Source organism: Colletotrichum aenigma (genome assembly GCF_013390185.1).
Source record: "Colletotrichum aenigma strain Cg56 chromosome Unknown KSG_Cg56_contig04, whole genome shotgun sequence".
In the NCBI taxonomy this organism is placed as follows: Eukaryota; Fungi; Ascomycota; class Sordariomycetes; order Glomerellales; family Glomerellaceae; genus Colletotrichum; species Colletotrichum aenigma.
The window spans coordinates 5,219,678-5,247,285 of record NW_023500910.1 but is presented as its reverse complement, the minus strand read 5'-3'; the positions used below and the strand labels follow the sequence as shown (position 1 = coordinate 5,247,285).

Genomic DNA, 27,608 nt, shown 5'->3' with positions numbered 1-27,608 from the left:
TGACTGAAGATCGAGGCCAGTCGGTCAGCCAAGCTCGACGGGCATAATGTGATGCATCAAAAATCGAACGGTACTTTTTCAAGTCAACTGGCGTTGCCTGTCTATACAAGAATAGGACATCAAAGCATGTATAAAAGGACGCTCATCGTCTCCCTCAGGTTCTTCCTCGTCTCTCCTCTATCATCCCACCGACAATTGATCCACCAACAAGATCCCAACACTCACCTCTCACCCTTCTCCAAAATGCACTTCCCTCAGATCCTCCTCGGCCTCGTTGCCAGCGTCTCCGCCATTGACATCTACCTCCACGTCGGCGGCGGCTGCGGCGGCAACGCCGTCCTGTGCACCAACGTCAACCCCAACACCTGCTGCAGCGGCTCCGGCGTCGACATCTTCCCCACCGTCGGCTTCCGCGGCATCCCGACCAACTGGAACCTCGAGTGCAGGGGCCACTCCGGCGGCAACTGCAACAACCTGAGAGAGGTCCAGCCCGCCCGCAATACCAACTTCATCTGCCTCTACTCCGGCGGCTTCTCCGGCGGCGGCTACGGCTTCGCTGCTCGCAAGCGTACCGAGGACGACTCCTGCTCCATCGGCGGCTGCGCCAACCAGGTGAAGCCGGACACCTTGCTCCTGGAGGACGGTGGCAAGTATGATATTGCTGGCTTGGAGGGCGCTCCTCTCACTGAACTGGTACGTTACTCCTAGTCTTGGGATTTTGTGATGACGCCTAACTGACATGCTTGTGTAGTAAGCACTTATCCGCCCAAGATGAAACATGACCTCGAGTATATCTGTCGTCGCGACCTTTACTGACTGCATTTACTTCTAGTCTCACAATCGCAGCAAGCGGCGCCAACGCAACCGACATTCCGGAGCAGTTCAATGCCTATAAGATCGAGTAAAGACTCAAAATACCATAGGCTGAAGCATTGGGTATTTGTCTTTGTTCAGACTTGTAGCATTCATGCTCACGTAGAACACTCTATCAAGGGCGAGAAACTTATGAGACGCTGTAACTGTGCTTCAGAACTTTGTTTCGGTCATTGAGTTGGGTTGTTGAACAAGTATGTTGCGTTGTTGGAGGAGTTTAGGCGATTTTTGGAATGAAATGTTCTAATTAGTTTCAACAAATTCTCTATCGACTCAAAGAAGATTCCCAGCCGTGATGTACGCTCATCGCTCCCGTTGCCAATGACTGTCTATCGTCTACTCCGCCGGCTATGCCTATCATACAGGAAAGTATCCAATCCGCCTTGATGCTCAAGTGAAAGGGCTTTGGTTTTACAGGACCCTCAAGTTGACGTAGCACTGCTTCGGCTTACGAGTCAACCCTTCAACGTCATCGTAGGTCGACAGCTCCGTCGGGCAAGGTAGGAATTCAAAGGTCCACACCAGTAGAGTGAGCAGAAGCTTCAGCTCCATGTATGCAAGTCTGCGCCCGAAACACCCCCGAAGGCCGAGACCGAATGGAATGGTAGGGCCAGCCGCTGAGTCGAAGACTTGCTCTCCCGTCCTATTGTTCGTGACCAACCATCTCTCCGGCCAGAACTTGTTCATGCCGTCCTCACTCCAGGATCGCATTCCACGCTCGTCCATGGCATTCTGGCAGGATTCGCTGCGGAGAGGCTTAGGGATGTCGAAAGCAGGCTCCGTAAAACTTGCGCCTTGGTTGGCGACGAAGACGTTGGTACCTTTGGGGATGTGGTGGCCAAGTACGATGGTGTCCTCGCTGGCCTGACGCTCCTGGATGATTGTTGTATGGGCTAAGCGTAGCATCTCCTCGACCAAGGCATCCAAGTATGGGATGCTGGTTTGTACGATCTCGGCGTATGTTGGAGCGCGGCCGTCGGCTACAGCGGATTCGTGCTTGCTACGGAGGATCTGGCGTAACCGACTTTGGGATTCTGGGTTGTCGGAGAGGAATTTGACGCCCCAGCACAAGGTGGTGCTTGTGGTGTCATGTCCAGCGACGATAAAGCCAAGAGTCTAGAAAACACAGCCCGTCAGATCGATCCAGCTCAAACAGAGCAGTCTGCTTACCTCATCTCTCATTGTTTGGTTCCAAAACACCGGCTCTCGTCCCTCCTTTTTGGCAAATGTACCTTCCCTCTGTACCATGAGGTCAATCGCCGATTTGACGTAGTCATCATTGTCATCCGCGCCTTCATCCTTGTATCGATCGACCGCCTTCATGATCTGCTCTTTCAAGAACTTGTCGAGAATGGCTCTGTTGCGCTGCACGCTGGGTCTCCATCCGATAAACCACCAAGCAAGTTTGGGGAAACCGCTCGCGGCAACTGGGCCCACGTTCTCGACGGAATTCAGTGTTGCTTGAAATGACGGGTCGATGGGTGCGGAAGGGAACTCGATGGCGTTGTTCCCATCAGACTTGTTGGGTGTACCCGCTGCCGCAACCTTTTCTAATTGCGGGATCAGTGCTCTCTGCCCAATCGCATCACCAAATCCAAAGTCGAAAACAGCATCTAGCGCGGCGTAGAAAATGTCAATATCCGCTTGGAACGCATGCCCCGCAGCAGCCTGTGCTTTGATTTTCCAAAGGTCTAGGAGGCGAGCGGAACTCTTGTAGATATTAGGCGCTGCGACTCCGTGCAGAAACTTAGGCGTCATCAAGTCCTGGAGGAGGCGTCGATGAGCCTTCCATTCTGGTCCGGTTTTGATATTGATGTGGAAGTTCGGGGCCTCTCCGCTGAGAAGCGCAATACTGAAGTCGGAACGCTCGAATTCCTTGCGGCGCATCAGGATGTCTTGGCCCTCATGGAAGTCGGCGACGAGGACCGAAGGCTGGTGGAAGGGCTCGATGAAGGCCTGGATGATAGGGCTCTTGTGGATACGAGTCTGGTTGATCAGCCAGCCGTAGACATTTGTGTTGGCTTCTTTTTGCAGACGTGGAATGTCTCCGAGCAAGTTCTTGGTAGCCTCGACATTGTATGGGATCCCAGGGATTGGCTTGGGAAGTAGATATTGGTATAAGGAGTAGAGGAAAAACGACAGCGCCACAGCGGCAGAGGCTACGACGTAGAACATGTCGGTTGGCGATTCTTTACGAATTTGTGACATAGGTAGTAAGAATGAAATAAAACTACTCTGGCGGCTAGTGATTTATTCGATGGTGATCGAAGAGAGCAATGAAGTAGAAGCCCGTTTCTTGTGTTTTATCACCATTGCTTGTCACAGTGGAGCACGGTTTCGGGTCCGCGGAAACCCGTGGCGGATGTGGCGGGGTGAAATGCGAACAATCCAAGTGGTTCGCGGGTAGAGGGCCCCCGCGGATGACGGAATCCCCTGCAACATAATATGCGATCGAATTTCAAGATATTTCGGCGGTCGACTGCCGGACCCTCGCGGAGGATACTTGTGCGGGTGACGGCGGCGGCGGCGGGCGGCCGGTGGGTAATTTCCGCCGTCACCCCTGACTTACGGAGCTTCGTCCGGCGCTTAACATGCCGGAAACGGTAAGGGTGCCGCCGATGCTTCCAACGGACGCGGTCTGAACAAACTTCCGACGGAGCTGAGCAACAGCAGAAAATCTCCAGGCTGCCAACACCGCGCTCTTAACGTCAAGGCACAGTGGCGCGCCTGAACTATCAGATCAATCTTTCTGTCGCGGGGTAATTGGGGCAGGTACTGACGGGAAGAATGGGTTTAAGTTAGACTTCCAGACCTCCCGAATTGTGACGTCGCCTTATGGAGGCGCGCAACTCACAAGTATATAAATCTAGAAGATGGCCACACAGGTAAACATGCGTTTCAACTCAGCATCATTCCAGTCATCATCATTCGCAAATCCTTCAGCGCTGTTCAGAAATCATGGCCTCGACCACTTTGAAATCCTTCGACGGAAAGGTGATTGCCATCACCGGAGCTGCTAGCGGCATCGGACGCGCAGTCGCGACTTACCTCGCCACCCGTGGAGCATCTCTTGCAATCTCAGACGTCCAGAAAGACGCTTTGTTAAGTTTGGCCACAGAGCTGTCCGCTTCTGGAGTACAGATTGAGGCCACCGTTGTTGACGTCAGCGATTCCGAGCAAGTCAAAATCTGGATCGAAGAGACAGTCAAAACCTTTGGGAAGCTCGATGGTGCGGCCAACATCGCCGGTACAGGGGGCTCAACCGTGGACCGTCTCGAGGCGCAGACCGATAAAGACTGGAACCTAGTTCTCGGCATCAACCTATCTGGGACGATGTACTCCATGCGGGAAGAGCTGAAGCATCTTACAGATGGAGGGGCAATTGTCAATGCCTCGAGTGTTCTTGGGCTGAGGAGCGCTCCCGATGCAGGTGGTTCGGCGTATGTTGCCAGCAAGCATGCGGTGCTAGGGATGACTAGACAAGCAGCGAGGGAATATGGTCATCGCAAGATCCGTATCAATTGCGTCAACCCGTAAGTGAATGCCATTTCATCAATGTCAATTTCCATGCTGATTTTCGCGACAGTGGAGCTATCGACACCCCAATGATGGCACAGGCAAAGGCAGAAGACTCGGGCGTCTATAGTCCTCCTATCCCAAGATGGGGTCAGCCTGAAGACGTGGCCGCTTTGGTAGGGTTTCTGCTAGGTGATGAGTCGACGTACATATCCGGGACATCGATAGTCATTGATGGGGGACTCACGTGCTGAGTATGTCTTCAAAGTCAGTTTCGTCATTGAAATGGATTTTGAAAAAGGTAGAGCCAAGCGGAACCTGTAACGATAATATGACAGGTGGCCATAACCTGAAATATCATGGAGTCTGATTGCTCGTAGGACCATCAATGGATAGAATAGTTAGTAATTCTTACATAGCTTGCCGCCAGGTGCCTTGATGGAAGCAATCGCATTTATTCTTTTCGATGCCATCTATCGTATGCGCGTGAAGTCGCTGTTGCGATGAGATAGCGATATACGCATGTATCTATCCCTTAAATCGATCATCTGGAATACAGCACTATGCAGTCAGATTCTGGGCGATGGCTATTTACGTCTGCAATGCTTGTAGGATGCCGCGAAGATGTTTTCCATGACACATGCATCCAACTATGAAACTTCAAGTTCATGTGTAGCAACAAATGACAATTCGAAGAGAAATATGTTCATTACTTGCAGCCATCATAGTGCGAGAGATGTTATCGTTTTACCATGTGTGAGGGATGAGCAGGCCGTGACGGGGCAGCACATTTCCCGGGGCGGCACAAGTCCCTTTTCCACAAGGCAATCAAATCTTCCACGGAGTTCTCTGGCCATCTGTTACCCCTTCAGGTGCCTTGCTAACGGCTGAAACCGAATGGTGACCAGCCACGTCTGCAGTGAGCGGAAAAGGCTGGCGAATCGCGATGTAGGATGACTTCAAAGTGCGGGATTCACATGCATTGCCCCACCACTGCCACCGCCAATAATGCAGGTTTAGCCTTACCGAAAGCCCTGGAAATGCAAGACGTAGACATTACTGAGTGCTTATATATCGGGTGATCCCCCGATAGATTTTCAATCTTCGGTCTCCGCACACATTGGCATCTTGTTTCGCTGCGCGGACGGCGGGCCTTAAGCCCTAAACTCCAACTACGCCATTGCCTGTCGACAAATCTGGATCTGGAATCAAATTCGGGAAAACAGCTTACAACCTGTTCAACCCTTCAGGCAGCGGTCCCAACACCCAAGATGGAAGCCCTTGGAGCTGCAGCTGCGATTGCGCAGTTCGTGAAGCTGTCCTTTACAGCAGCCCAATTGGCACACAGTATTGCATCCTCTTTTAAGCATGCGCCGAAAGAGATTATGGAGCTAGATGTCAGAACTCAACAACTTCACAGCCTTTTCAAGCAGGTTGACTCCTTGTGGGATGAGTTGCCAGAAACGCAAACTCGATTACCTTTGTTGACAGACCATCACATGGGAATGTTTTCCATGGGCATGCAGAACATCTTAGACTCACTGATGCGTCTCCAGAGTGCTATCGCAAGCCCCACCGGAGGCTCACAAAATGTGCGCTATCGGCTGAGATGGGCCTTGTTAGACAAGAAAAAGGCACAAGGTCTACTCCAAGACGCTCAGATGGCAAATAGCGAACTGAGTATAGTGCTTCAAGTACTCTCTGTGTGAGAACATTCGAGATCTGTGTCATTTATATATCATCTGACGTCGATCCAGCCGAATATCGTCCATGAATCAAAACTCCATTGTCGCTCTGTCTGGGGTGATGCGAGAAGAAAAAGGAAAATGTTTTGAGAACTGAAGGGTGTTTTCTGGGCGGAAATGACGCAGCTAAACGCACGCACCTACTTTTTAACCGCCGTCAATGCTACATACTAACATCTAAAAGGCTGTGGCTAAGGACCCCGCGACCAAGCCCGTCGTGACTTACGAGACGGGCAAGGTTGATGTCCGCTCGACGCTACCACGGCACGAGAATGCCGCTCTGTCTGGATTGATTAGCCACAACATGAAAGCCACTCAAAGAGTCCCCTTGGTTACCTTTGGTAATAGCAGCCGGTCTGTCTTGCCTGTGAAAGGATCCTACAGCGTAGGCGCAGACCTCACCTGGGAATCGAGACGCAAATCTCGGCGGGCTAAGCTTTTGTTCCACGCCGGCTTCAGTCTATTCGGTCAACAAATCCTCCGTTTTGAACTCTGTGCTCAACTAATCTGTCACTCTTGGAAAATTGGTCCTTCGATCAACTCGTCCTTGACCATCATCAACCTGCGGCCCAGCCACAGTCCAATATTTCTTGCTTGTCGTCGCTACAATATTGACGAGGTTCATTACTTGTTGGAAACGGGTCATGCCAGTATCAATGATGTTGACTCGGAGACGGGAGGATTGCTTGAGGTTGGTTACTTCTCTCCAGGTACCTCTCTCTTGCGGCTTTGCGGGTGGACTGATATGTTTTAAGCATGTTGTCTTGGAAAGTTTGATGGAAACCCGCACTCTTACTCCTGAAACAAAGTTTCTCCAAGGTGGTCAGGATCTGTTGGAGTATCTCCTGGATCAAGGTTGTGATCCGACTTTGATCCACAGTAGCACAAGAAACCAGTAAGCTCTTGCAACCTACACCACATCTTGAGTGCGATCTAAAAGCAGTCTCAGACCAGCAATACTGGCTGCTTTCGAACAAGGCTTCCAACAAGCCACTTTATCCATGATGTCACACGGGGCAGACCTTTGCTCCTTTGGCAGCGAAGCAGCAGGGCTTTTTTATGACCACAAAGGGTTTGTCTGGAAATATCGACTTTTGCAGTCAATAGGATTTTCAGACTGGCGGCTCGACAAACCTGCAGACAACCTGCTTTATGGTGCCTGTTGGAGCTCGAACTTGGACCTTAGTCTTTTTGCCTTGGAAATAGCCGGCATAGATCCCAACCAAGGAGGCATGCTTGAAAGAAAGCCGCTAGGCAACGCCGCTCAAAGGGGATGGATTGAAGGTATCGCAGTTCTCCTTCAGTACGGAGCCTTTGTCAACGTCAGCGAGGGTAGTTGGAACGGACCACCCCTTCATCGAAGCATGTCTCTTTCTCACATCATGACTGATACATCCCATTTTCTGCTACTCAAAGGTGCTGATCCAGGGCTGAAAGACATCAGGGGAATGTCTGCATGGGGCCATCTGATGTCAGAGCAGTACGACCCATCATTTGGCTGGTATCTCGAATTTCCGTACCTCGCCTTCGAAGGCTCAGTCGCTCACCTGCTTCACCATGGTTCAGACCCTTTTGAAATTTTTGTTTCTGATTACGAGATTCTCAACGGGCCACGTCACATCACTTGGTTTACTCAGATGGGGCACCTTCAAGCGCCAGACATTGCCCGATTCAGGAGCTATGGAATGTCACGGATGAAAGATAGATTTGAAGGTAGGGACGCTTTTCAGGATGGTCTACCTGAAGACTTGGTTGAACAATTGGAGATATGTGACCGCGCTCGCAATTTCGACTGGAAATTTCAATGGAACAAGGGTGGAGACATCAGCTGGAACAAAAGCTGTTCATCAGCAGGCCATGTGGAAGCAGCAGGCTCAGTATCGTCAGTAGACGATGAAGAACCTGATTGTGAAAATTCCACGGTGTCAGCGGACGCATACTCTGACGATGAAGACTCAGACCCTGACAGGAGTGATCGTTACATCACTCACGAGGGCAAGTTCGTCCCAATTTGGAAATATGCGGATTCGCAAACCCCAGACCTTGCTGACTCCTTCTTGTCATTCGAACTGAGCTCACGTTTCTTTGCAAACGCGACCAACTTCTATCGTCACATTACAACATTACAGGGCCAGAGGCAGCTTTCACGCTGGCCTATGGTCAGGGCTTTATGCGACGGTCTTCAACATGCAGGTTATCGGGTTGAGATGGGCGATGATGGCGACCTGTGGTATGATTGCGAAGATGGGGACAGATATTTCGATGCTTGGGAGACACAGCCCGCCGAAGACCGCGATAATTGGCTGGTGGATGTCTGCCCAATCTGCCAGAACTTTGAAAAGCATGGCCTGGGTCATATTCTGGACATCGAGAAAGAGGCCAAAGAAAAGGTGTGCGAATATAAGAGGCAGGTGAACGAAGGAAAAAGGAGATATCACTTTTCATAGTATCGTACTTGTTGCATTGGTTGGTTTCATGGCTTAGACTCAGATAATATCTCTCTGACCATTCAGCTTGTCTTTCCTTCCGCCTGAATAAATGAGGTGCTTTAGAAAAAGAATTCTGTACCAAGACACCGAGACCCTCTGGTCGTTCATGAATGGAATTGCGGCATTAGCTAGTGCCTAAGACTTGAGAGCAAAGGTAGTGATCTGGGTCAATTACGTACGCCATCATACCTTAACGTACCTCAGTCGCAGACCATCGCCGATTGGGTGACAGCTCCGGCGTAATTAGCAAAGTTTTGGCCTTTTTTCACACTCCGACCAGCCCATAGTTTGTGCTGCATGGAGATCATCGCTAACGTCGTGCCGTGCCTGCCGATCCTCCTTGTGGATGGGTGTTAGCTCTCAGAAACCTAGGTAGGTAAAGATTACGCTGATTTCAATTGACCTGTTGTGGCTGTCTCTCATTTGACGTTAAATGCCCTTGTTTTTACATGTGACAGCTGCATCCTTGCCCTTGCATTGCGTGCAATACTATCACACCCACTCGAACCTATTGAGGGTATTCCCAATTTCTACCTCACAACATACCTGCGAAGTCATCACCTGAACAGGAAGGCCAAGAGATTCTTATCTAACAATTTCCAAAAAGAGACTCAGTCTACATTTGCATGACATGTCTATTTCTTCCCCATGAGCTGATCACAATACAAGTCGGCAGGGTCCGATCTCAGCTCCACCTGAAGCTGACAAGGCCTCAAAATCCCCGCATTGAATAGTTCTCTCGCCAAGATCGTTGGGCGCCCAACAAAGGCACACAATTACACATAATTCCCACCTTGAAGCTCTTGGGGGCGGGGATTCTTCATCGAAAGCAGAAGGTCCTATCTCGGTCTGCGACCCACGTGTTCTCTCCCGACAGTCAGCCCAACCACCAACCTCTAAGCGCCCCGATTACCCCGCGATCAGCGACGAACTCTGCTACGATTGGGGACTAGGCACCGATTTGCTTGCCTTTAAACGGCCGACATCTCCGAGGCGATGCTACTCCAAACCCTGGCTGGTGGACCACGGCAACACCCACGGCGGCCACGAGACTCAATGACAGGCCAGGGCGCCCCTCTCCCGAGAAATACTGCGAACTGCCGGCCCTATCAGAATCTCCTATGACGCCATGAGCTCCGATGGGATGCCGATGATCACTTCGACTTCGGGATATACACGCGCATTCAACGCATTCCACAACACAGCTGTCACCCGTGCAGTTAATCAACGCCGTAGGCACACCTGAACCTTAAGGAGGGGGGCCGGTGCGGGCCGAGGTGCTGGAGTGGGCATAGTTGTGCTGCAAGAGCAATATCTTACAATGCAAAAACTTGCTTCCAATATCCTCAGGGCAACGCAGCTTCCTGTTCGCAGACCGATGTTCCCGGTTGGGGGCGGTTTCTGAATGGTCAATGGGATGGCATAACCTAAATGTGCCATGCACAGGTCAGCATGAGGCTCGGCCGACAGTCTCAAGTTGGGATGGTTTGACCGTTGAGGGCAGCACCGCTACTTGCGGGTAGGGTTGGTCCCTGGCCCTGCGACGCATTGCAAACTGGCAGGTCGTGATGCGACGACGACAGCCAAGGGCTTGGCCTGTGAGTCGCTGGTCAGGTCCACGCGCGGCACGCGCACGCCACGAGGGAATAGAGTTGATCAGCCACGGGAGATGCGCAGCCATACTGCTTAAGATTTAAGACGAAGACGATCCCCCCTCTGATTCCATGTCACGGAAGATCGTCAGAGCTTCAGTCTCCCACCGCCGACAAGACCGCCCTCCTGCTCATCCTCAAGCCCCAGACCCATCCCGGTCCAGCAGCTGACTCGTCACCGTCAAGATGAAGGCCGGTCTCCTCCTCGCCGCCGCACTCGCGGCCATGGCTGCTCCCTTCGAGAGCGTCGCTGCCCGCAGCGAGTTGGGATCCTTCCCCATGACTGAGCTTGAGGAGTACTACAAGCAGGCCTTTACCAAGCCCTCTACTGTTGCCTCAATTTCTCCCTCCATCGCCAAGCGTCAGTACAACGGTGACACCTTCAACCAGCTGACCGACGGCACTGCCTGCCGTGCTGTCACGGTCATCTGGGCCCGTGGCACCTACGGTGACGGCAACGTCGGAGAGGCGGGCTCTGAGGGTCCTACTTTCTTCAATGCCCTCGCTGATATCATTGGTGCCTCGAACCTCGCTGTTCAGGGCGTCAACTACCCTGCCAGCGTCTTGGGCTTCTTGTCCGGCGGTGATGCGGCTGGCAGCACCACCATGGCCAACCTGGTCTCCCAGGTGAGTCTCGCTTGTAAATTTGCCCTCCATTGACTCCATAGCTGACCACACCTTCAGGCTGCGAGCCAATGCCCCAACACCAAGATCGTCATGTCCGGCTACAGCCAGGGTGGCCAGCTCGTCCACAACGCTGCTTCCAAGCTCAGCACTACTCTGACCAACAAGGTATCTGCCGGTATGTCAAGCATTTTGCAACACCGCCTCCATGACTAGAATCTAACACGCGACAGTCCTCATCTTCGGCGACCCATTCGACGGCCAGCCCGTCGGCAACATCCCCTCCTCCAAGGTCAAGATCATCTGCCACGACGGTGACAACATCTGCGACGGTGGTATCATCATCACTGCGGACCACAGCAACTACGAGCAGGACGCCCCCGCTGCTGCTGCCTTCGTTGCTGGACTCGTCCAGTAAAGCGCTGAAACATGCGGCTACATGGTACAGGCGACAGCACTACGGATGGAAATTACGATGGCACGGCTACATGTAGTTAATGCATCACGTAGCATGGTGAGAAATGGGATTGATGAAAATCAAAAGCGACTATGATCACATGTGAAATATCTCAGTCTGATTCGCGGCACTAGAACTGTGTTGGGAGTTGTAAATATGGCTTGTCACGATTTTATGTTCATCTCTCCTTCTTCCCTCCTTCCCTTCTTGCCTTCTAACTTTTTTTCATACTTTCTTTTCGTGAAGCAAGCTACCTCCGGGGCACACGTTTTGGCCGCCGTATGACTCTGACGGGGAAATTGGCAAGGGCTAGAATTAGGCTAGAGAATCCTCCACGGCCAATCTATACAGGGGAAGCTCCCTCTCTTGCGTTCACCTCACTCCTGTACTTCCAGTGGTTTCTGTCCACAGACAACATGACTATGACAGACTTTAGAAACGTGCTTTTGCAGTCAGGGTTCACTTAGGACGACTTACAAGTCAAGCTGGGCATGGAACAGATGACGAGTCTTGAGTTCCTTGCGAACTGCAGCAAGAAGCACCTGGGCTTCGGTCTGGGTCTGCCCCAGAATTCCGCAGAAAACTCTCATAGAAAAGCCTTCCAGCCCGTCTAGAAGCTGTGTCAGGTTCATAGCCCCAAGATCGCTATACCACTTATCCTTAGGCCAGGGACCAACGGGGACTTTGAGCCTTGTGTGGGAACTATTCTGGAACCCAGCATCCTTCACCCAGTCTTTCAGCTTCGGGCCCGGACAAGGGTCACGTCCGACGGACTCCAGCGCAGAGACAAGATCCTTACTCCATTGCTTGAATTGATGTTCCTCGGTCAGCGTTCCGTCGTCTGAGTAGTAGTTGAAATCGGAGTCTTGAAACTCAACCCAGCCCCCGGGGTTGAGGTTGCTGAATAACAATCAGTCACTAAACTCATGAATTAAATACTAGATTGATCTAGTGACACTCACTCGTAGACCGTGCGGACCAATTTCGGCCAGTCGGTAACGCACGCAGCCATACATCGACAAAAGATGTAATCGTACTTCTTGTCGCCTACCCATGGGCTTTCGACATCATCGACAATGAATTTGACATTTGGACCAACCCTTGTTCAGTATGAGATTGCGCTTTTGGCAGTGATGTAAAGAACCGTACTATGACGTACCACTCTGGCTGGATAGCGCTGAGGTCAATGCCGATAACCTATTTTAATGAGTCAGAGTTGCCGATTGAAATCCAAATCGTAGGTCAGGTGGCCTACCTCGGCGTTCTCAAAAACATCTCCCATCTCCATGGCCCCTGAAGTTTCGGATTTGTTTAGCTCTACAACACATGGTGGGATTGATTGGCCTACAGATTCCGGTGCCCGTCCCAATGTCCAAGATTCGATCGATTTTGCCTTTCTCAAGAGGCGCGGTAAATAATTTATTACCCACTGCTCTCACCAACATCGCATGCGTGAAGTCCATACGATCCATCTCGTACTATAGAGCTGCATTAGACGGCGCACAAGAAATAGGAATCAAGGTAACACAAACCTCGTCGTTCGGCATAATGTACGCTGGTTCGTATTAATCTTCGTATTTGTTCTTCGAAGTTCAACAAAGAAAAAAAAGCACTCACATCCCGGGCGGAAAGCGTGGTAACGGCGACCGTATTCTATTGGATAGTCCACCGCGCTCGATGCTAGCGATGCCGTGTAAGAAGATCTGTGGCGGACAGTTCAGTCTCGTTGCCAAAATTTCAGGCAGTTCATGCCATACAGTTGCCCATCGTCAATTTCTGAAGAGCCATCTTCCGCCGGGTCATTAGCCCGTAGGACTTCGTTGTCGTCGTTCGTGGATTCGACAGGCGCAGGCACAGATGTAGGTGAGTTGGCCGCTGCGTGGGTCAACTGGCCTTCCGGCTGGGGTGCAATGTTTGGACTGGAAAGGACCGTCCGTGGCGAAGTTGACTGGGCATTCGAGGAATCGGCCATGATATCTGTCAAAAAGATACGTGTGGCCTGCAGACTGAAAGTCGATGCGGTTCGAGTTCGATGCGTCTGGCCGAAATCGAAGAGAAAAGAGGGCAGTGTAGAAAATTGAGAAAGGTTGTGTTGGAATCGACAGAGAGAAGAGGGGTGGCCGTCTAGCCTGGCTTTTTTTAAAATCTCGGCGCTGCAGGTGCAAGGTTGTTGATGCAAGGCGTTGACGAAGTACCAACGTCAAGGCAGTATCTAGGTATCCATCAATGGACTAGGGTAGTCACCAATCCAACCGTCGCCTAAAGTCACAAAGCTCCATCTTTTGCCGAGATAGGAAGCTGTTTACTACCAATGTTCCGCAATTTGCCTCAATAGCTCTTGAAGACTGTCATCATACCATGCTCCTACTAGGTTAGTTACACGATGTTATTTGATCTTATACTGGCTCAGTTACATAATGCTTTGGCTGGCATGCCAGTGTATAATAATCGTCCACCATTTGCATCATCAGGCACACATGTCTGGTGGGGTGATGAATCACAACCACTTTGACGATTCTATGGAGCTAACCACAAGCACAAAATCTATGTGTTAAATATTGTTTTCTTCCGAGATCTACTTCACATTTACAGATAACTTAGATTCTATTTGTGATCGAGCGTAATGTTTTCAATTTCAATTAAGACTTTGAAGTGAAACGTAAGTACCTCGCGCAGTCGAAATCCGAACCTCGTTAGTTTTTTCTTCTCAAGGAGACTGATTGATGGGCTTGGAGATGTGATTCGTTAACGACCTAATCATTCCCAGGACTTTATGCGTCGAAAGTCATTTACAGAGCTTACTCAGCCTCATAGGGGCTTCTGTGCGTATACAATATGGCTTGGACATAGTCAGATGGATATCTGCAAAAGAAGTCACGGAAAGGCTTACAAGTCAAATTGTGAGTGACAAGAATGAAGCTTCTTGAGCTCATTGCGCACCGCAGCCATCGCGACTTGTGCCTCTTCCTGCGTTTGTCCAAGGACTCCGCAGAATACCCTCATCGTGAATCCCTTAAGGCTATCCAGAACTTGCGTCAGGTTCATTACCCCCAGGGCCTTGTAAAAGAAATCTTTTGGCCACGGTGCTAGGGGAATCTTGACTTTTGAATAGTTGATCCTTTGGAGCCCTGCGTTGCGCACCCATCCCTCGAGCTTAGGTCCAGGCGAGGGCTCGCGCCCAATTGAGGCAATTGTGTCAACAAGGGTCTTGTTCCACTGACGGAAATAGTCCTCTTCAGTGAGAGTCCAATCGCTCGAATAGTACTCAATGCTTGTGTCTTGGAACTCGACCCATCCGCCGGGATTGAGATGGCTGGAATTTGATGGTTAGATGTCAGCTCTTACTATTTTCGGGGCTTCAGGTACACCCTCGTAAATTTTCTTCATGAGCCTCGGCCAAGCGATTCAAGCAGCCATGCAGCGACACATGATGTAGTCGTACTTTCTGTCACCGATCCATGGGCTTCCGACGTCGTCTATTTCGAACTTGACATTGGGTGGAACCCTATTCACAGGTCAGGACAAAGCTTGGTTTTTCTCTCACGTTCAGGAGGTCCTACCACTCGGGTTGGATAGCGCTGAGATCGTTGCCAATCACCTGTTGGCTCAGTCAGAGCTAATGTATTGTAGGTAGTTGCAGGCTCTTACATTCGATACACATCTTCATAGATAATGGTAGCAAGCTCGTACCTCGGCGTTCGGGAAAATGTCACCGATTTCCATAGCCCCTGCACAACTAAGCACTGAATATTCTGATGTTCCATTTGATTTGGCACCTACAAATACCGGTCCCAGTTCCGATATTCAGAATCTTTTGGATCTCCTCCTTTTCAAGAGGCGCGAGGTAAAGCCTGTCTTCAAGAGCTCTTACGAACAGCGCGTGGACGAAGTCGAGACGGTCCATCTCGTACTAGATACACTTGATAGTGAGAGCCTGTCGCAGTAGTAGACGTGAATCACGAACCTCATCGTTGGGAAGAACATATGCTGAAATTCTTCGTATTAGCGGCGTTCATGTATCAGAGTATGAAAAGAGGGTCGAAGAATTCTCTGTGAAGGAAACTACTCACAGCCTGAGCGGAAGGCGTGGTATCGGCATCCGTATTCAACGGGATAATCGACAGCACTGGAAGACAACGACGCCGTGTAGGATGACCTTGCTAATTCATCAGCTGATTTCGCGGGACTGTCGGGCACGCCAATTCACAATTGTTCGGTGTCAATTTCTTGAGGCTTTATGTAAGTTAGACAAAGCCGCTCAACAAAAGGACTAGAAGTGAGCCGTACCAAATCTCCATCAGCCGGTCGTGGTGCCGAATCCTCAGCTGAGGATCCAGCGGGCGGGGGCGAACTGGTGGGGAAACTCTTCGGAGGTGAGGCGGCCGAACTCGATGGGTTGTAAAGCGGTGCACCGGACTTGGTTCTCGATGTATCGGCCATATTGACACTAGCACTGCTACAACTCTCGCACTTGAGTAAACATTTACAGTGGAGGATGAGGAAAAAGAACAAAGAAAGGAAATAAGGACTTTTTCAAGTTCCCAGAGAAGAGGGGTTACTCAAGAGCCCAGTTTTCCGAATGCGCGGCGCTGTAAGTGCAAGGGTATCAGTACGTGTTGGTGCAAGCCAACAGGGAGGATGCAGAACACACACCTAATGACTTTTCTCGCCAATCATAAACCTTTCTCCCCTCCAAAAGTGCGAGCGGCGCATGGGAAGTGACTCCCTGGCGATTCACCACGCTCATGGCTGAAGAAGGAAGTCGGCAGGCGCAGCTGTTTTCAGTTTTATTTTTCCTCCTTGTGCACCTCGCTCTCGGGTTTGCCTCAGCATTGTGTACCGCCAAGGCCAGTTGGCTGTCATTGATCCTATCAATCACCAGCTTGAGTTCTTCAACCCAAACTGCAAGCTTTTTAACTGCCCGCAAGATATGCTACCATCACGCACATATCCCTGTATTCTGCCCGTGTCACAGGCTGCCATCCATGGTCGAGCAGCAACTTCCCAGTGCCTGCTCCGTTCATATCTCAAGCTGCGCGGACATCCATTCTCCCTTTCGATGATGGGATGCACAGGTCAGCAATCTACGTCAGGTGAACAGATTTCATGACTTCGACCAGATCAGGTTTCTTAAACCCTCTCAGCTTTTCGATGCAATGCCAGAAGACATCCGTAAGTGAAAATCCTCGGGGAGCCGGAGAATTTCAAATGCCACTCGTCTTGGCACCGAGTCCTCCCCTTGTCTTGATGCGAGTCATTCAAAGATTGCTCTGCTTCCATTTCTCTTCACAAAATACCTAGGCTTGCAGTGTTCTTTCAATATCGTGACATACACATTGAATTTGATGCCATTATCCAAAAGTTTGCAGCAGAGAATTGGGGGATGGAGCTTTTCCCCCATTGGATGCTTACATAGGGGGCATGACCCAACACGCGAGTTCTCTGATGCAGAGTTACCAAGACTTCGTCTGAGTGGTCAAGAAGCGAGACCAAATGATAAGAAAACGTGTTTGAGTGGGAAAATGAGGGGAACATGCAGTTTGTCCCATCCTCTCGGACTGCGGCGTTGTTCTTTAGCCACCGGTCTGCACCCGGACCAAGCCCACCGAAATTGGCCAGCAAAATCCACTCCGTCGTATGTTGTCCCTGTCAATTGTGTCTCGGTGGATACACGCCCAGCCAGAGAACCTGCTGAAACGAGTCTAGAGCCTGACAACGGCTGGGGAAGGACGATGTTTATTGGCCCGGGGAGACGGACTTTCATCCCCCTGGGCGGCCCATCCCTAGCTCACGGATTGCACAACCTGCATATTTAGCACCAACAGCATTTTGAACAGTACAAAGGACGAGCCCTGCCCGTTTGTTCTTTCGCCGGTCTGTTTTCTCCCAGAATTCTCGCACTTGGGACAGAAACTCATCATTGGCGCTTAGGAAATCTGCCGACAACATGTTGAATCCAAACACTGAGCAAGACATCCCTGTCGTATGTCCCCGCTTTCGCATAGCTTTCACAACGATAAACCGTCATGCTGACCTTTCCTCGCAGGACCCCAATGCGGCCACCGGGGCGGATGTGGACGACGTGACTGAAACATCGAGGTAGGATTTTGCAGATTTTCCAAAGCCTTGCTATCCACTAATTCGGGCGGATGGCAGCATCCGCACGTCGTCAACTACTTCTCTCTCTGAGAGCGTGCGCGAGTACAGGGAGCTCCATGGTCGGACCTTCTCTCAGAAGACAGAATACTGGGCTCCAAACGATGAGAGAGAGCAGGACGCTCTGGATTTCAAGTATGCGCTTCGACTACCAAAATAATATCGATACCTAAACTGATCCACGAAAGCCACTACTGGATGACGGATCTGCTTGGTCAAAAGTTGACTCTTGTTCCTCTTAAGGACCCCCAGGTTTGTCACCCTTGAGACAAACCAAGGGACGTTTATAACTGACTGCGTCCCAACATAGCATGTTCTTGACCTTGGCACGGGGACGGGAATATGGGCGACGTGAGCAGAACTGGATTTGGCTAGGCCCAGGAACCTTCACTGACAAATTCCCCAGTGACTTTGCGGACACACATCCGTCGGCGGAGGTTATTGGCACCGACATCTCTCCGATTCAGCCTGGCTGGGTGCCCCCCAACTGCAAATTCCAGATTGATGACTTCGAGCTTGATTGGACGTTCCCGGCAAATCATTTCGACTTGATCCACATCCGAAATCTGGAAGCTGGAGTCGCAGACTGGCCCAGGCTTTATGAGCAAGCTTTCAAAGCTACAAAACCGGGAGGCTACATCGAGGTAAAGCAAATCGACATCGAGTACCACTCCCAGTCAGTCGAGGTTACCGAAGACCACATCTTCCGAAGATGGTACAAAGCCATGACAGAATCCACCGATAAAATGGGAAAGACTCTGAGGAACGTCGACAATCACGGCATTGCTAAGGGCATGACGGAAGCAGGATTCGTGGTTGAAGAGGAGAAGGTGTGGAAGATTCCCATTGGTGGATGGAGCAAAGACCCGGAGTTGAAGAGGCTCGGGGCGTGTACCCTTGAGTACAATGACTCTATGCTCGAGTCTTTTGCTCTTTACTTGTTGAAGGAGGTACTTGGCTGGGAGTACACGGAGATCATGGTGTTCGTCGCTGAAATGCGGAAAGAGCTACGCGACCTCAAGAATCAGGTGTACTATCACTTGTAAGTCAAGCCATTTCTGCTCTTCTTTGGGCTCTGTATGATACTTGCTGACTAACTCACCACATAGCCACCTTGTCTACGGTCGCAAGCCCGAAGAGACTGCGGAGACACCTGCCGCCTAATGTAGTTTGAGCAGTGGAGCTGTCGCAGGAGGTCGTCCCCATGCCACCTACACTCAAAGACTATCAATAGCCAGTTAATTCATGCGTCATTCGTCTGAGAAAGCCGTCTTTTCACGTCGCTTTATTGAACAAGCTCATATGACATTCTCCTGTATTAACATGATTCTTTTTGATTATTTAGAATATCTCAGTCAACTTTTGCCTTGGTGGAGACAAGCTAAATCTTCGAGATAAAGGCCGATGTCACCCCAGCTTAGGACCCGCATTCAAACTGCGCTATTTGATCTGGTTTCGAAAAGCTGACCTGAGCGGTGAGCAGAACCTGGAATCCGGTTTTGATGCTGGCGCTCCCGAGCATCTTTAACCGCCAAAAACCCGAGATTTCAACGTCAGCGTTGGTGAGAAACACACAATCCTGATGAGGAAATTAAGACCCGACAATCATGAAGACGAGATGATGAACAAATTCCGGGATGAGCCGCTGTCATATCTCGAGCACATGGCCAAGTCTAGGGTCTACGAATCAACCACGTGAAAGCAAGAGCTATGGCGCGATATCCCTCCAGACCAGACCCAGGCGAACCTTTCTTCGTCCGCAAAGGGTATCCAACCCGCGGTCGCCTGAGAAAGCTTGATGCTTCATTGGTGCGGGGGCACGGACGGACAGGGCCCCTGGGCAGCTCGGTCTGCGACACGCAGAACAGGATCGGACGAAGATAGGACGCCATGCCGATACAAATGGAGAGCGTCTTCCGTCCCGACAACTCGGGCAGTTTTTCTTCCTTTCATCCATTCTTGCTGCCCGTTCGTTTTGCGTGATTCTAGCGACGGCCGACACGATGTGCGACGACGACCCTCCCAGGCCAAGGCCTTCCGACAGCAGTGACAGTGTGATTCCAGTGGTACGGCCCCCTATTCGTCTGTGGCATTGTCAGGGGTTGAGATGGATTCGGAGGTTTACTGACTCGCGCGACTCGCGCACCTGCAGGATCCGGCCGTTGAAGCTGGCACGGACGATGATATTGCCAGGTAAAAAACGAATCTCCACATGCAATGTTGCGCATGAATTTGGAGTGCTAAGGCGTGTTTGGTTGCAGTATCTATCCGCAGTCAACGGTGTCATTGACTGAGAGTATCATGCAATATCGTGAGATACATGGACGAACGTATACCCAGAGATCAGAGTATTGGGGCCCGAACGATGAAAGACAGAGTGAAGCTCTCGACTTCAAGTAAGTTGTTTTCCAATTGCATACATTCTTGAAAGTGGTGGCTTGATATCAGATTGCCAATTGCTAACTATATTTCCCAGCCACTTCTGGATTACGGACTTTTTCGAGGGTAGATTATTCCATGCTCCCATCGATGACCATCCTCAGGTATGATTCTTCTTTTTTGGGCTAGAAATTGCTTACAAGCCAGGCTGACAAGTGCTATAGAGAATCCTCGACATGGGTACCGGTACAGGTATATGGGCCATGTGAATATCCTCAACCTCTGGACCCACATTGCATGCTGACATGAACCAGAGACATGGCCGATCAATATCCCTCCGCCGAGGTTACTGGAGTCGATTTGTCACCCATCCAACCCACTTGGGTACCGCCTAACCTGAAGTTTCAAATCGACGACTTTAACCAAGAATGGACATGGCCGAAAGATCACTTTGACTACATCCACGGACGCAACCTTGAAGCTTGCTTCATCGACCTGCCCACGACAATGAAGGAGGCCTACAACCGCACTAAGCCGGGTGGATACATCGAGTTCCTGGAGTTCGAATCACAGGCCCGATCACAAGTCTCGGAATTGCCAGAAGATCACATCTACAGGACTTGCTATACGGCCTTGATCACTGCTGCGAATAAGCTCGGAAAACCGGGAGAGAACGTCCGGACGGGCGCGCTTCAGAGGGCGCTAGAGCAGGCTGGATATGTTGATCTCGTGCATCACAGGTGGAAAATCCCGATTGGCGGCTGGTGTGCCGATCCAAAGCTTAAACAACTGGGCTGGACCATTCTCGACTTCTTGAGCGACTCTCTGGAAGGGTTTGGGCTCTACTTGCTCAAGGAAGTTGCCGGCTTCAGTTATGAGAAATGTCAAGTGATGTTCAGCGAATACAGGGCTGCGATGCGAGATCCGAGGTTGCAGTCATTTTACTATATGTAAGTGTCATTCACAACGAGACGATAACTTGGTTCTGTCGTCATGCTAACCAGCATCAAGGCACGTCATCTATGCTCGCAAACCGGAGGTCTCAAAAGAGAGAAAGGCAGCGATCGCCAAGGAATCTCAATCTCATGACACAACAACGGCGGTATGAAGGGCCTGAGACTTTATGATAGGATCATCTGTTTTACTAGCGGTAGAAGACTCTGCTCCACGCATCCTGTGTTTCACGATACACGAGATGAACATGCCATTAATAAACTGAGCAACATGCCAAATCCCCTCGTACACGGCAGACGCTGTGCGATGACTTTCACCTGACCTTGTCTGCTTCTTGTATTCTTTCAATTGATTCTGGATCACAGTCAGCAATATTTATGAAATTCACCACTTCCGAGGTTGATGGAAAGTAGGCGCTCTGATTGGACAAAAACATGGACTGGTGAATAACCCCTGCGAATGCATCTGCATTCTACAGAAGTCCCGCGCATGAATGAACAACACGAGAGAAGACACGATACCAGATACCAGGGTAAGAAAATTCAGACCCATACGCCAAGTGTTCTGGTCATCCACTGTCATTTATGTTGTTAGGACTCTTTGGAGATGCAGCTGCTCCATCAAAGAAACAGGTGCCATACTCAACACTACATGTAACTACCTAGTACCTAGGAGGTATTACCGACACGTCTCCTCCCTACAGGCAAGTTGCAAAGAACAACCAGTTCAGTTTTCACCAGATCCTGCGATATCCGCAACATCCGCATTCCCTCTTTAACGCTTTGCCGATTGGTACAACACAGACAATGTAGATTGAGGGCAGCTTCAGTCTAGATTGCCGCACTTCACGACCAAAGCACCCTGGTTCACCACGCGCTCAGCGACTGTGGCCACCCAGAATGCGCCGGTATGAATGTGGCTCGATTCCGTGGTCAATTGAAGCGCTGTGGAATCTGATTGGATCGGGGAGACGGCCCAAAACGTCGCTTCCACCCCGGCCTGCAGATTGCGCATGTGCACGATGCATTTACTTCTTCAAGAATTGAACCAACAGGTTCCAACACGAAACGGGGACTACAAAAGAGGGGTCACACCCCTCACATGTTTTGTCGTTACGCTCTCCCTGTTCGAAAGCTCTTGAGAATACTCTGTTCAGCTTTCATTATTACCTCGTCCTCCGAATTGCCTCAAAATGAGTACTACTGCACCTGTTGCGGCCCCGATTACCGTCGTATGTGTTGGGAATCGTCTGGTAAAAGTTGCCACTGACAAGCGTTGGCGACATGCAGGATCCTGGTCTAGAATCTGAGGTCGAGGACGACCAAGGTGACCGGAACAGGTATGCTTTGCCAGTGCCTCCTCCGCAAGCGTTTGGTTTGAGCTCATTCTGAATCTTGATACACAGCACGTACACTTCATCCACGGCGTCCCTCACTGAGAGCATCAAGGAATACCGCGAAATCCATGGTCGTACGTACACACAAAAAACCGAGTACTGGGGGCCAAACGACGAGAAGCATAATGATGCCCTTGACTTTAAGTGAGTCTTCCCGATGGAACTTTGCCCAGGAGGCCCACACCAGTAGCTTCGAAAGCATCGAAAAACGACATTCTAATACTCAACAGCCACTATTGGATGACCGACTTTTTTGATGGCAAGCTGGCATTGGCGCCGATTGGAGACAGCCCCCAGGTAAACGAAAAGCCCTGATTTAGTAGCGGAGTGCGGTTACTCACACATTCTCAGAGGGTTCTTGACCTTGGTACTGGCACGGGTATCTGGGCCATGTAAGTCACCAGATCCCCTGCTTCATACTGGGTCTGTTTGCTGACATGTCGTTCGAAGGGAATTCGCCGACGAGTACCCTTCTGCCGAGGTGGTCGGCACCGATCTATCGCCGACTCAGCCTACGTGGGTTCCTCCCAATGTCAAGTTCATCATCGATGACTTTGAGCAAAAATGGACCGGCTGGCCCAAAGACCACTTCGACTACATTCATGCTCGGAATCTAGAGGCTTGTTTCAAGGATGTGCCGGCATTCTGCAAAGAAGCATTCCACCACACGAAGCCTGGAGGATGGTTTGAAATCATTGAATTCGATACCAAAGGTCGCTCTCAAAGCACTGAGTTGGACGAAAACCACATTTTCAACAAGGGGCATGCGTGGATTTGCGAGGGTCAAGCCAAACTGGGCAAGCCTTCGGGTAATGTATCCTCGGGAAGGTTCAAGCAGGGGCTTCTCGACGCAGGGTACACCGAGCTTGTCGAGAAGAAGTGGAAGATCCCAATCGGTTCCTGGCCAGCAAGGGCAGATCTCAAGAGACTTGGCCAGTGTAACCTGGAATTCATGGAGATGTCTCTGGAGGGTTTTATGCTTTATCTCCTCAGAGAGGCTCTTGGTTTCAGCTACGCTGAGGCTCAGGTTACCATCACCGAGGTGAGGGCTGCTTTCAGGGACTCGAAGCTTCAGCCCTTCTATTACATGTAAGTTACGGGATGTCACCGAATCAAATTTGACACAATGCTAACAGGTGTTCAGGAATGCCATCTACGCACGCAAGCCTCTGAAGGCTGAGGACACGGAGGCTTAACAGGCACGCGACTGCCCAAGCGAGTCTCGCTCGTAATGCCATGTATGTGCGCATTTACGACAACCCAGGTACTGCGATTGTAGAATTCTCCTTACATCATATGAACTCAGTCACTCATAGAATTCATGTTACTGCTATCAATGATGAAGCATGTCGGGATGATCTTTCCTCTGACCTCGGCCCGGTTCGTCGCAGAGACTGCGCTCTGTCGCTGCGCAAAAGCTATGCCGCATGATGTAGTTGATTCCTACAAAACAATCTTTTGCAACTCCTTGTTCTGGCGCAACAATGATGAATTGTCTACTTCAATTCCACTCTGATGCAGAAGATGAATGGTATTTAGCTTCCGAATCCTTCCACATTCGCTACAAAGGTTCATGCCAAACACACCATTTACCAGAGACCACCACGAACGCGCCATATGCCCAATTGACCTCCAACAACCCCGTAGTTGCTTTTAAATGACTATTCAACATGCTAGAAGTTTCAAAAAGGCGATTTGACATGTCGCGGCTGTTCAATCGCGCGTGGCGTCCGGAGGTATCTAGGGCCCCCCAAGCGACTTAACACCACAACCAAGCACCACGACAACAAAAAGAAACATTGCGAGAGCTCTAAAAGACAAAAGAAATGACCCCAACCCGATTTGAACGGATAACCTTTCGATATCAGATCAGAAACGGTCGTAGGACAGAATCTGGAGTCGAACGCGCTACCGTTGCGCCATAGGGCCTCTTGTTGTTGTCCGTCATCGCCCAAGACCAGATTATGTTGTGGGCAGGCACTAGGGCTTGTCTCGCAGACCCACTTGCTCGAAAAGACCTCATGCTGCAAGCTCCACAACGTGCAGACAACATGGATGCTGCTTGTACATGTCAGGGTCTGGTCATTAAAGATGGGCAGTTGTCACGGGGCAAGACTTTGAATAGGAAATGTCCGATGTGAAAAGGCCCAAACAAAAGTCTATTAGACGCTTGCAATCTCATTTTAGACGAACGAAACAGACGACAGAGTCCGAGCAGCAAACTCCTCTATCCTTGAAGACCCAACATGACTCAATCAACAACTTGCTCAAATTCCTCTAGACGTAGGTAATCTTCGAGCGCTTAACGTATTTGCACTCTATCTGGCGAATGTATGCGACGGCATTCTCGACCAACATCTTGTCTACCTCCTCTTCGGGGAAGCAAGAGCACTCAGGGTCGCACTCAGAGCAGAATCTGCGAAAAGTGTGGTAGTGAATCTGGGTTTGGTCGGGGCAGCCGGGATTGGATTCGCGATAGAGGTCGCAAGGCTTTTCGTCAGATCCAGTGACGCGATTGATGTCCTTGGCGCACGAGTTGCAAGCGATGAAAGCGTATTTGTAGGTGCACATTTTGAGTGAGAGTGCTGTTGATGCGCTTGCCTGATATGTTATCAATGGTTCTTGAGAAATTGAGTAAAGTGTGGTGTTTGAGAAGTATAATGTCGAATCAGGCTTAAATACCTAAACCCCAGGATAGGTAAGGGCCATTGAACAAGTCATACAATCATGATCATCGAGGGAGAGCGAACGCAAAGAGAGTTACACAAGCTGCTTTCGGAAAACGAGTAGCACTTGGGAACAAAACACATGTCATTCATCAAGTTGAATAAAGACTTTTGATTGAGGGTCATCCATTCGCGTCTAAAAGCTATGTGCAGCTAGAAAGGAAAAGGAGTATGTACAAAACTCATGTGGTATCATAGTAGGTCGTGCGAACTTCCTGGAACAACCCTCCCTCGCGACATTGTGCTACCTGGCACGTTTAAGAGTACCAGTTGTTGGGGGTCCACTTGACGTAGCTGGCGTCAATCTTCTTGAGGTCGGGAACACCGAGGTTGGCGGCATCGATGGCGAGCTCGTGCTTGATCATCTGGATGGCCTTGGTGACACCCTCCTCACCGAAGACGTTGGCGAACATGAAGGGACGGCCCATACCGACGGCCTTAACACCGAGGGCAAGGAGCTTGAGGGCGTCAGCGCCGTAGCGGACACCACCGTCGGCGTAGATCTCGATCTTCTTGAAGATCTCGGGGTCCTTCTCGTAGATCTCGATGGCGACCTCGAGGGAGGAGGGGGAGCCGTCAAGCTGGCGACCACCGTGGTTAGAGAGGATGATGGCGGGGACGTTGTTCTCGATGGCGGCCTCAGCGTCCTCGACGCTCATGATTCCCTTGATGATGAAGGGGAGCTTGGTCATGTTGGCCAGGCGGTGGTACTCGGGCCAGGTGATGAGGGAGTACTCAGAGTCGGCGGAGCCGACACCGAAGCGGGCGGCGCGGTGACGGTTGCCATCGGCGGCAGAGTCGACGGTGTAGACGACACCGTTGGCGCCGGAGTCCTCGATCTGCTTGAAGAGAGCCTGGGTCTCGGTGTCGTTGGCAGTCAGGTAGATCTGCTGGAAGGCGACCTGACCCTCCTTCTTGACGGCGGCAATCTCCTCGATGGTCTTGGAGGCGTACAGAGAAGGCATGTACAGAATGTTCTCGTTGCCAGCGGCCTTCATCAGGTTCAGCTCAGCATCCTCGTGGGCGTAGCCGGCACGGGCGCAGGGGCTGATGAAGATGGGGGCAGAGAAGTTGTGGCCCAGGATGGTGGTGCTACACGAGTCAGCATGAGAGTCTTTTGACGTGATGATATGCGCAACCGGGGAAGCGGTTCGTCTGATGACTGCGCGAGGGAGCCTGGACTTACCTCAAGGTCTGCTCAATGTTGGTGATGTCGACCATGACACGGGGGCGGAGGCGGTAGCGGTTGTAGACCTCCAGGTTGTTGCGGTAGGACCACTCGCCGGCGGCGCCGTTGCGGTAGTAGGTGTAGTTGCGGAGGGGGAGGTAGTTGCGGGCAGCAAACTCGAAGTCGGGGAGGCCGACCATGTTGGTGAGGTTGGGCAGGCTGCCGACCTGGAGGTCAGGCAGGACGCCATCGATACCGGTATCCGGCTCGTTCAGGAACGGGCGGGCGGCGATGGCGCCGGTCGCCAGGGCGGAAGTGATGAGAGCAGCGCGCATGTTGTCCAATAATGAGTGAATGGTGGTGAGTGATGACAGTCAAGCACGGATGCGATGGGGAAGATCTTTTTCTGAACAGCAAGAATACGCGGCCCTGCGAGGCTATTTATCATTCCGCCGCGATGCCACGACGTCGAGCTGTCAACCCCCCTCTCCTTACTATAAACCTCACCTTCTTGGCATCCCTCCGAGGCTTCTGGATCAAGTCCGCATTCGGGCATCGGAGCGGGCCAGACGCTTCGCCCGAGTGACCAGCTCCATGACGTGCGCCATGGGTGTGGTGTTGTTGAGCGGTGCATCCATGGGCCCGGGTGCCCCGTCCAATATTGGGATGAAAGTGTCTTCCTTCCCGTCGCATGAAGGCCCGATCGGAGAAGCTGTCTGCATCCAGGGAATCATGTCTTGGCATAACGGGCGCGGTCTTGATTTTTTTTTTCGGACACGTCGGGGTTGGGTGACACTCGGTAGTCCCAGCGAAGCTGGACGGGGCGGGTCACTCGATAGACCTAATGCGGAAGCTTGAGTGGCTTGTCACGAGAGAGTGACGGAGGGATTACAACGGTGGTTTGAACTCAGATAGACAATGTCGACCCGCTGCCAAGTGTGACGGTGCAAGAGCGACCTCCTGATCCGGGGAGATGACCGTTATCAGATCTGGGACGGTGGGCCAGCAAATACCGTCCGCGATCCATCGGCGCACGACTGACGTATCAAGTTGATGGACGACAGACGGGATGGAGCCAGTTTCACGTTTTTTACAGTGTGTTCCTGGAGTCTTCTACAAGCGAGCCCCCCTGGCAGTTGGATACAGGGATGGGACGGGAAACTGACTCGCCCTGGCAGGAGACATGCTAACGCTATAACTCGCCTGTGTAATAGCTGAATAATAAGTCAGCCAAGTAATGAGCCAAGTCGTCGCAGTGGGTGATGGCTGCGACCTGATGACAGTTCAGGGCTACGCGAGGGAGGAAATGGGGTCCGCCGTGTGGGCAAGCGCGCGGGTGGTGACAGTGTTGGTTGTGACGCTGCGCCTGGCGAGGGAGCCCGTCCCGGAAGTCTGGATGAGTTTGTTGGCCCGGTCCTTGAAGAATCCCACGTCACGGACAAACTGCTGCTCCCGATTAAAGACGATATTGGC

General features: G+C 51.2%; 10 protein-coding genes across 10 annotated transcripts; 6 read left to right on the top strand and 4 right to left on the bottom strand.

The window, feature by feature from the left end:
• Positions 1 to 1,284: 1,284 nt before the first annotated feature.
• CGCA056_v007237 (Cytochrome P450 monooxygenase TRI13) lies at positions 1,285 to 3,048 on the bottom strand (the record flags this gene model as incomplete). Its single annotated transcript, XM_037322486.1, has 2 exons — positions 1,285 to 1,989; positions 2,044 to 3,048. 2 exons carry the CDS (start codon positions 3,046 to 3,048, stop codon positions 1,285 to 1,287), a joined length of 1,710 nt encoding a protein of 569 aa, XP_037179832.1.
• Positions 3,049 to 3,831: 783 nt separating this feature from the next.
• fabG-14 (3-oxoacyl-[acyl-carrier-protein] reductase FabG) lies at positions 3,832 to 4,643 on the top strand (the record flags this gene model as incomplete). Its single annotated transcript, XM_037322485.1, has 2 exons — positions 3,832 to 4,406; positions 4,460 to 4,643. 2 exons carry the CDS (start codon positions 3,832 to 3,834, stop codon positions 4,641 to 4,643), a joined length of 759 nt encoding a protein of 252 aa, XP_037180114.1.
• A 1,795-nt stretch (positions 4,644 to 6,438) lies between these two features.
• On the top strand, positions 6,439 to 9,683 carry ZYS3 (Zygote-specific protein 3; the record flags this gene model as incomplete). Its single annotated transcript, XM_037322484.1, has 4 exons — positions 6,439 to 6,825; positions 6,902 to 7,013; positions 7,062 to 8,545; positions 9,501 to 9,683. The coding sequence occupies 4 exons, from the start codon at positions 6,439 to 6,441 to the stop codon at positions 9,681 to 9,683; spliced, it is 2,166 nt and encodes a 721-aa protein (XP_037179830.1).
• Positions 9,684 to 10,461: 778 nt separating this feature from the next.
• On the top strand, positions 10,462 to 11,317 carry CUTI-1 (Cutinase; the record flags this gene model as incomplete). The annotated part of the gene is made up of 3 exons (XM_037322483.1): positions 10,462 to 10,902; positions 10,960 to 11,077; positions 11,133 to 11,317. The coding sequence occupies 3 exons, from the start codon at positions 10,462 to 10,464 to the stop codon at positions 11,315 to 11,317; spliced, it is 744 nt and encodes a 247-aa protein (XP_037179831.1).
• A 512-nt stretch (positions 11,318 to 11,829) lies between these two features.
• CGCA056_v007233 (Secondary metabolism regulator LAE1) lies at positions 11,830 to 13,328 on the bottom strand (the record flags this gene model as incomplete). Its single annotated transcript, XM_037322482.1, has 8 exons — positions 11,830 to 12,256; positions 12,319 to 12,456; positions 12,516 to 12,553; positions 12,612 to 12,649; positions 12,705 to 12,834; positions 12,889 to 12,911; positions 12,974 to 13,059; positions 13,114 to 13,328. 8 exons carry the CDS (start codon positions 13,326 to 13,328, stop codon positions 11,830 to 11,832), a joined length of 1,095 nt encoding a protein of 364 aa, XP_037179828.1.
• An 836-nt stretch (positions 13,329 to 14,164) lies between these two features.
• Positions 14,165 to 15,796, bottom strand: CGCA056_v007232 (Secondary metabolism regulator LAE1; the record flags this gene model as incomplete). Its single annotated transcript, XM_037322481.1, has 10 exons — positions 14,165 to 14,195; positions 14,247 to 14,669; positions 14,799 to 14,861; positions 14,917 to 14,954; positions 15,047 to 15,084; positions 15,137 to 15,266; positions 15,321 to 15,343; positions 15,427 to 15,512; positions 15,564 to 15,589; positions 15,644 to 15,796. 10 exons carry the CDS (start codon positions 15,794 to 15,796, stop codon positions 14,165 to 14,167), a joined length of 1,011 nt encoding a protein of 336 aa, XP_037179829.1.
• A 1,507-nt stretch (positions 15,797 to 17,303) lies between these two features.
• On the top strand, positions 17,304 to 18,676 carry CGCA056_v007231 (Secondary metabolism regulator LAE1; the record flags this gene model as incomplete). Its single annotated transcript, XM_037322480.1, has 7 exons — positions 17,304 to 17,339; positions 17,403 to 17,455; positions 17,513 to 17,647; positions 17,701 to 17,764; positions 17,823 to 17,863; positions 17,919 to 18,554; positions 18,622 to 18,676. The coding sequence occupies 7 exons, from the start codon at positions 17,304 to 17,306 to the stop codon at positions 18,674 to 18,676; spliced, it is 1,020 nt and encodes a 339-aa protein (XP_037179827.1).
• Positions 18,677 to 19,813: 1,137 nt separating this feature from the next.
• CGCA056_v007230 (Secondary metabolism regulator LAE1) lies at positions 19,814 to 21,045 on the top strand (the record flags this gene model as incomplete). Its single annotated transcript, XM_037322479.1, has 6 exons — positions 19,814 to 19,908; positions 19,989 to 20,055; positions 20,116 to 20,156; positions 20,206 to 20,841; positions 20,903 to 20,993; positions 21,040 to 21,045. 6 exons carry the CDS (start codon positions 19,814 to 19,816, stop codon positions 21,043 to 21,045), a joined length of 936 nt encoding a protein of 311 aa, XP_037180109.1.
• A 992-nt stretch (positions 21,046 to 22,037) lies between these two features.
• CGCA056_v007229 (Secondary metabolism regulator LAE1) lies at positions 22,038 to 23,437 on the top strand (the record flags this gene model as incomplete). Its single annotated transcript, XM_037322478.1, has 7 exons — positions 22,038 to 22,076; positions 22,135 to 22,184; positions 22,251 to 22,385; positions 22,472 to 22,538; positions 22,593 to 22,633; positions 22,692 to 23,330; positions 23,386 to 23,437. The coding sequence occupies 7 exons, from the start codon at positions 22,038 to 22,040 to the stop codon at positions 23,435 to 23,437; spliced, it is 1,023 nt and encodes a 340-aa protein (XP_037178981.1).
• A 1,787-nt stretch (positions 23,438 to 25,224) lies between these two features.
• CGCA056_v007228 (Cytochrome b2) lies at positions 25,225 to 26,470 on the bottom strand (the record flags this gene model as incomplete). Its single annotated transcript, XM_037322477.1, has 2 exons — positions 25,225 to 26,059; positions 26,154 to 26,470. The coding sequence occupies 2 exons, from the start codon at positions 26,468 to 26,470 to the stop codon at positions 25,225 to 25,227; spliced, it is 1,152 nt and encodes a 383-aa protein (XP_037178980.1).
• Between the last annotated feature and the right edge of the window lie 1,138 nt (positions 26,471 to 27,608).